The sequence below is a fragment of the Nothoprocta perdicaria genome, unplaced genomic scaffold (assembly GCF_003342845.1).
Source record: "Nothoprocta perdicaria isolate Ctin4 unplaced genomic scaffold, notPer1 scaffold_72, whole genome shotgun sequence".
Taxonomy (NCBI): domain Eukaryota; kingdom Metazoa; phylum Chordata; class Aves; order Tinamiformes; family Tinamidae; genus Nothoprocta; species Nothoprocta perdicaria.
This window is the reverse complement of record NW_020455999.1, coordinates 1912359-1920009: the sequence shown is the minus strand read 5'-3', so window position 1 is coordinate 1920009 and position 7651 is coordinate 1912359. Positions and strand designations below refer to the sequence as shown.

The window sequence follows — 7651 nt, the reverse complement described above, 5'->3', positions numbered from 1 at the left end:
CCTCTTTTTTAATTTCCTTGAGTTTGCAGTTTCTGTGAGTCAGATGTTTTACTGGATGCCAGTTCTGTGACACAGGTAGTGCATGGAGTCCTGCGAGGTGCTCTAGGCTGCTCCTCTGGGAGGAGCCTCCCAAGACTTGAGAGCCTCCAAACTCCCGTGGGCAGGAGCCCAACGGGACGCCCAGGCTGCTTCTCGCACGTGTTTGAAGCCATGTCCTTTATAGTGGGGCTGCTTTTACGCAAAAGCGCCGTGCGCCCAAGAAGTGCAGGTGACTGCAGCCAACCGGCTGCTCTTGTACTCGATCCTGAACTGCACAGGCAGCAGCGTCTTGARCACCGTGACCTTCTTCTAGTGCTCCAGGCTCACCTGGTATCTCTAAAATCTGCCTCACTTTGCTGAAGTAGCTATTCCTGCACACTGCAAATGTCACTGCCGCCGTGCTCCAGGGAAGAGAAGTCTGAAGAAAAAGCAGGATGTTATCGCTGTTGATGCAAAGGCAACCGCTTGGGGAAAGGCTCATTCCTCTTGCTTAAGTGGAAAGGGTTTTGATTTACTGCTAAGGACCGTAGTCTGTAATCTCTTACTGTTTAACAGACTCTTTGTAAGAGAGTCAAGAYGGCTCCTGAAGTTCATTTGCAGAAGTATTTGTTTCTGCAGAGACAGCTCTTCAGAAATGAGCACTTAACCAGATTAAACTGCTCCGGTATCAGGGAAGGTGCTGACAGTTTGTGCCGTGTAGAAGGACGGAGCAAGTTGCGAGGTAAGACGCCGCTGCCTGCACTCCTCAGGGTTTCGTACAAAAGCAGCCTGTTGTCTGCAGTCACCTCTGCTTCCTGGGCCACAAACACCTGAAGCTACCTGGTGTTATTTTCTGGCTCGTAAAGACTCCTTTCCCTTGGGATGTTCCGCTCTTTCTTGTTTTCCAGGTTCCCTTCAGGGAGTTTTACCTGCCTCTTGGCTTGTGCCAAGCTTGGTGTTTTGAAGTGCTGTGCACTGTAGTAAGGAATTGTCACGAGCTCTTAGGAGGCACTCTGTGTTTCCTGGTAAAAGTGCTTTTACCAGGAGTGAAATGATAGGTTTAAAATACTTTAAATCTGTTTAGGGTTTTTACAGGGAAATTTTTGATCTGCCTTATTGTGGGACACTAAAGGAAAAGTGAAGATGAGAATGCACGACACTTTTCTCAGGGGATAAAGCTGGGTTTAAAAGAACCACTCTTTCTAATTCCTCTCTTTATTCCATTTCCCCTTCCTTCTATCCTCTGTGATAGTTGACACAGTTGTTTGTACAGCTCTGCTTCAAACTAATCGCAAAAGGGATCTGCCCTGCAAGAAAGCCCTGCCCGGCAGGTAGGGCAGTCCTGCCAAGAGGTGCTCACAACGATCCTGCCCGGGTTCCCTAGGTGCCCACCTTACACGTGGACACACCACAGCTCTGCACAACAGGAACCCATGGAAACAGGCGTTCATCCCCASGCGGCTTCCACCAGAGCGGCTTTGCAGCTCCGGAGGTGTTTTACTCATCACCTGCTCTGCTCACTGTGATTAGTAGTAAGCTTCCTGTGAACGCCTGCTGCAGAGAGGCTTGTTCTACATCCAGAGGATGGTTCCGACTTCAGGGAAATGAAAAAGATATTTGGTTTCTCCTGATTCCAATGAATTTCTTGGTACAAGTCAAAATCTAGCCAAGCAGCAGTTCCTATTCTGTCTCTGCTATAGGAGTCGAGATCCTTCAGGCTCCTTGCCCTGTATCTTGGCCTCACTTGGAAGTTACGGTGCTTCCAGTGCAAGAAATCTCCCTGTGCTAAACATGAGCAGTTTAGATTGCTTTTAAATAATGTAGTGTAAGAAAAGCGGATTTTGACAGCTTGATCTGTGTGCTGTTGAGTCTGTCTGCGGYGCCCTGTGGGTGTCTGTCATAGGACCCTCTGCTGACTCAAGAAGAGAAGAATGTGGAAACTGTGTTGATGCAACTTCGTTGCCTGCTGAGTAGATGGTTCTGCATAAGAGTCTACCAGAATATGAGACAGAGAGGGATAAATGGCCTGGAACTTCTCTGGGTGATACGTGCAGTAATGTCCCTTATAGCCCCCATAGCTCCTATCTCCATTATTACACAGGAAATTACGCACCTTCAAGTTCTTTCCTTAATYTTAGTTCGCACTTTTGTTTTGTTGCTTGATCTTTGCCACCAATGACTTTTGGCCATTAGAGTTTCCCAAGGGAAACACTTTGGCGTACTTSATCGCCAAGGAATCGGTTACAGAAACGTTTTATGTGAAGAATTTGTCATTTCTGTCAGTTGTGGCCTTGTTCTAGCCGCTCGTGCGGCGAGCTTAATCACATGGGGATACAGCAGCATAGATACTGGGCGTGTTTGCTGCTTAGGGCTTCCAACACGTGGGCGCTGGAGAGGCTCCAGTGCTGCGTTCGCGGCGCGCTGGGGATGTGGAGCTCCACGCTGTTTGGTTCCAGTGCCCTGTGTGCCAGCGTACGTGTGAGCTGCCAGTGCGCGGAGCAGCCCTTTGCAACCACCTGTGTTCGTGTGAGAGGCTGGTGCAGGTTTAACGCTGCCTGAATTGCTGGTGTCTCGCCTTCAGGCACCTCGTAGGTCAAACAGATACCCTGTTTTGCCTGGAAAGTGGTAGTCCTGCCCTAAATACTCCCCAGGAGCACTGTCCCAGTGTCCAAATGGGAATGCTTGGGATTAGGCCCATTCAAATTGCTGTCTGTTTCCTAAGAAAAGCTCCCAATATCGTTTGTTGTTTCCATGTTCTCAGGTGGGAATAATGACACTAACAGACCTCCCCTTTAGTAACTGATCTTCTAAGGAAGTGTCCAGGAAGTGCTGATTGATTGTTCCCAGCTGCTCCATCAGCTGCTCCATACGGAGAAAGAGAGAGAGGAAGGGAGAAAAGTCTGGAAAAATGACACAAGCGTGAGGTCACCCATTCCTGTTTGACAACAATCTCAGTTAGAAAAAAGGGAGGAAAAAGAAAACCCAATGTAATTTTAACAGTGTAATTCGGTACCTCTCTGGAATCGTTTTCTCTTGTTACTTCAGACTGCACAGAAGAATTACTCTTTCAACAACTCAACAGAGCAAGTCCCTGCTGTAAGCATTGTAAAACCCTGGGGCTCATTGCCCTGCAGTAACAGTTTGTCGCGTTTCTTGCTTTGCAAACGCYGTTCCCTTCCCCGATTGCGAGCAGGGGTCGGCTGTGAGACGTGGTGCACGTTGCTCCTCCGGCGCCGTGGTCCAGCTTCCCGCCGCGGCTCCCGGCGCTGCCCGCCGCCGGCCGCGGACGTGCCCTGCATGGTGCCGGCGGCGGGGGAGGCCGCGGCACGCGCCGCACTGCAGCACATTGCAGCACGGCGGGGACTCGCYGGGAAAAGGCATCTCCTTGTGGCGCTGCCGAGCGGGGCGCGGAGACTGGCTGCTGGGTGACGGCAGCCCGCCGCACGCGAGGAGGGAGCTTCTCCTGTGATCACCACAGGAGCTGAACTGCTCATAAGGAACTAACGCGACATCGTAGTGTTCTGGAGCAGGCAAGGGCAGCCCGCAGCGAGCTCGGCTCTGAGATGGGGCTGGAGGTGGGGGGCTGCCCCCCTGTTCCTGGGCAGCTGGGGCCGTGGTGAATTGCAGCCCCGCGGGAGGTGGCTGCGGGGGAGCTCCCCTGCTCTGTCAAACCACAGCCGCCTTGCAGGGGCAGGGAATGGCTCAGCCAGCGGCCTCAGCGCTCTCCTGCCACTGCTCTGCATATGGTTGCATATGCAAAGACACTGCTGTCTTTCTCATATTTTATAACGCAAGTTGTGTCTTCCTGGGTGAGGTATGTTGGGTGCTTTGTCCAKCAGGTGGAAGATCAGCAGGTGAAAGGGCTGCTTTCAGCCTGCTGCAGCCTTCAGGCTGCTTCAGTCAGGTTGGAAGCTGCCCTKTGTAGAAGCAGGTTGCTCAGAGAAGTCTTGCCCCTTTGAAACCTCCTCGCTTTGTTTTCAYGCACAGATTGCCATGCCTGGCTGTTTCCGAGGTTGCTGTTGTTCTGCACTACCTCATGGTGCCCGTGGGTACAGCAGCCAGCTGGCGAGWGTGTTGTGTTTTCCCAGCAGCTTGTTGTATTCACTTTTAACTTGACAGCAGGGTTGATAGAATCCTGTCAAACAACAACAAAATATCCCATGGCATGGATCTCCTACTATGGATTAAGAAGAAATTATCCCTGGTCCATGCAGTTGTAATGGAGATAGGTAATGTCTGCAGAGGGTGGCCTAGGTGCCTTAGCTTTTGCAGGAAGACTGTCTAGACATTTAACCTCTCGCCCCATGTCAGCCTCCCAAAGTTCTCCTTGGGGGCGACAAGGCAAAAAGAGCCCSCTGTGTTTGCTGCCCCTCGGACTGTGCTGATTTCCCCTACACACAGAAGATTTGACTGAGTTGATGTCTGCAGGACAAGTCTGTTCCTGTGCATTGCCGAGTGCAGCAGATCTTTTGCGTGGTTCACAAGACTCTTACCTGTGGCTTTCTCCAGTAGGCTGCCAAAAAGAGCTCACTTTGCATGCAACTATCTTGATTCTGTCTTTCTTCAACCCAGATAACCAGTTCAGGATGTCGATATTGGAGCGACTGGAGCAAATGGAGAGGAGAATGGCCGAAATGACAGGATCCCAGCAGCACAAACAAGGAGCAGGAGGCGGGGGCAATGGGAGCGGSAGTGGAGGAACTCAAGTGCAGGTATGAACCCACTGTGCCCAGGCACAGCAGCATTAGGCTTTCTGCCCAGAAAGGGGGGTTGGAAGGGTTATGGTTTCTCTTAAAGAACACGTCATTTTTTGAGTGTCTTTAAAGGCAATTTGCTTTCACTTCAATTARCCGCTGTCTCAGTATTTCTAAAAGCGACCAGTTACCTGCACAGGGCAGGTTGCCRCTGCCCTCCGTGGTTGAACTGGGCTGTGTGTGGTGTTGCAGTGCGTTTCTGGGACTGGGACACTGGGCAGCTGCTTTGAGAGCCGCGTAGTGGTGGTGTGCGAGAAGATGATGAGTCGTGCGTGCTGGGCAAAGTCCAAACACTTGATCCATTCCAAGACTTTCCGAGGAATGACACTGCTTCACCTAGCTGCTGCCCAGGGCTATGCTACACTGATCCAGACCCTCATCAAATGGCGGTAAGACCCGACCCTTTGGACTCTTGCATTTCGATAGAGACATCCCAGAAGCATGTGTAAGCTGTGCTTGCTCCAGGCGTGCAGTTGTCCCTCACAAACTGCGTCTTGTGCCCAGTGTGAGAATTTGTTCCTGTCCCCTTTTATGGAACGATCTGTATCTCTCATGAAAGAGTCTGGTTGCTGGATCTCTTGTACTTTTAGCCCCCCTCATGGAGGCACCAGCTGCAGTAAATAGGTGTCATGGGCATGTATGGGCAACAACTTTGCACTGTGCACTCAGTAAAGCTGTAGATCTAGGGAAATTCCTGATGTTTCTACAGAGCATTGTTTGTTCTCTCTGCAGCACCAAACATGCAGACAGCATTGATCTGGAGCTAGAAGTTGACCCTTTGAATGTGGATCACTTCTCTTGCACACCTCTGGTAAGCGCGGAGAGTCTGAAGGATCCTCCTGAGGGCTACAGTGTCTGATTTCCCTGATGTACTTTCTGAGGGGCGAGGTCCTTATGGGCTTTCTCTTGTCCTGCTTGACTGATGGCCTGTAGAGCTTATAAAACACAGTCACCATGTCTTGGTCATTCACTGGGAATTCAAACAAAAAAGCTAAAACAGGCAGAACCAGAGTACACCCCAATTTAGAGCAGCAGAATGTTGAACTTGCTGTTGCTTGCCTTTAGMCCTGCCTGCACATTTCTGATCTCTGGGATTCACATGTGCTAAGCAGTTTAACCTTGGCAGTGATGCCAACGTATGCTGCAGTTAGGAAAAATCTTCCATTTATTACTAAGTAAGAAATTATTGGCTTCACTTGGCAGGTGACTTTTCTCAAAGGAGAGAATGACATCCTCTAATCCTCTCTTATGGCCCTGTGTATAGATGGGACACTCTTAAAGGCCAGTGGATGGTGTTCAAGCACACGGCGTGTTTTCACGTTTTGCTTGTAAGAGTAAGAACAGTTTTTCTGTGAGTTGAAGACAAGACTCCAATGCATTAGCAAAAAAGGAGCAAGAAGGCTGGTCTCTGAGTGGGTCATTTCTGTGTCGTTTCTAGATGTGGGCATGTGCCCTGGGCCACATGGACGCCGCCGTCGTGCTGTACAAGTGGGACCGCCGAGCCATCTCTATTCCGGACTCCCTTGGGAGACTGCCCTTGGCTATTGCCCGCTCTCGGGGCCACGTCAAGTTGGCAGAGTGCCTAGAGCAGCTGCAGCGAGATGAACAAGCCCAGCTTGGGCAAAGTCCCAGAATTCAGTGCCCCTCGAGCACAGATTCCAGTGCGGAGAACTGGGTGTCCCAGTGGCACAGTGAGCTTATTGCCTCCCAGGAGCCTCAGAAGGGAGTCACTGTGATTTCCAGTACAAACACAGGTAAAGCAATCCTCAGGGTAAGTCCTGCTTTGCTGATGCATGATGTGTTGCAAAGAAAACTTTTTTTTTTTTGAAGTGCCTGATGTCCCTTGCAACTCAGCTGTCCATGTTCTTGTCTTTGCGTCTCCCTGTCACGTGCTCTGTACGCTTGCATGAATATGGGGAAGAGGAGAGAACATCCCTTTAGAAAGATGCGTGTCTTGAGAACGGTCAGGGTGGTGCCCTCCCTGGATTTCCAGGRAGGCTGCTGCCTTTGCACATACCACTGTGTGCCTTAGCACATGGCATGAGCTTCCACGTGCAGCAGGAGCTCTCGTCCTTCCTAGTGTGATTGCGCGGCACTTTCTTCATTTTGACTGTTGATCTCTCTGTTTCCAGAGCTGAGACGACCAAGATCTGAACCTTCCAGTTACTACAGCAGCGAGACTCAGAAAGATTACCCAGCACCCAAAAAGCATAAACTGAGCCCTGAATATTTTCAAGCCCGGCAAGAGAAGCTGCTTTCCACAGCGCTGAGCCTGGAACAACCGAGTGTCAGGAAGCAAAGCTCCAGCTCCAAGCARTCTACCACTGAGACAATCAGCCCCAGTGAAGGGATAAGGGACTATGGCCAGGAGCTCTCCCAGCACATCCCAGAAGTCACTGGGTACCGGGGCGCTGGCAGCCAAGAAGGAATCAAATGGAACCCAAAAGACATTTACATTGGTGTGTCTGCAGTGCAGGTGGCAGGGACCCAGAAGGGGGCTGCGCTGGGGAAGGACACTGTAGCTCATCGGCTATGCCAGCGAGAGCAGATGAATGTGCTGATGATGACTGACAGGGAGATGGTGGATGCAGAGCTGTTGTCCTATAGGGACAATGTAGGGGAGGAGGACTGCTTACACCACATGGATGACTTGCAGGTAAACATAACCATAGCAGCAAGATCATCTGGCCTGAGAGCTCTTTCTCTCCATTAACCTCATAGAACATGGTAGCTGCACTAACGAACAGATCTGTAAAAAACTTCTGGGAAGGCCTTTCAGCTGTGTGAAGGCGCAGCAGAGCCGCTGAGCAGCGCTGCACAGGAGGAGGCGGTAACTGCAGCTGCCTCACGCGTTCTGCCCTTCCCAAGGGCCGTCCTTT

General features: G+C 50.9%; 1 protein-coding gene across 6 annotated transcripts in view; it reads left to right on the top strand.

Annotated features, from left to right (window-relative positions):
- Window positions 1-7651, top strand: part of CAMTA1 (calmodulin binding transcription activator 1) — a 127017-nt gene that overhangs the window by 96962 nt on the left and 22404 nt on the right. For all 6 annotated transcript variants that reach the window (XM_026050946.1, XM_026050945.1, XM_026050944.1 and 3 more), the window contains 5 exons: window positions 4591-4730; window positions 4965-5161; window positions 5505-5583; window positions 6211-6526; window positions 6905-7428. In XM_026050946.1, coding sequence (XP_025906731.1) covers window positions 4591-4730; window positions 4965-5161; window positions 5505-5583; window positions 6211-6526; window positions 6905-7428 — 1256 coding nt within the window. The remainder of the gene's footprint in view (window positions 1-4590; window positions 4731-4964; window positions 5162-5504; window positions 5584-6210; window positions 6527-6904; window positions 7429-7651) is intronic.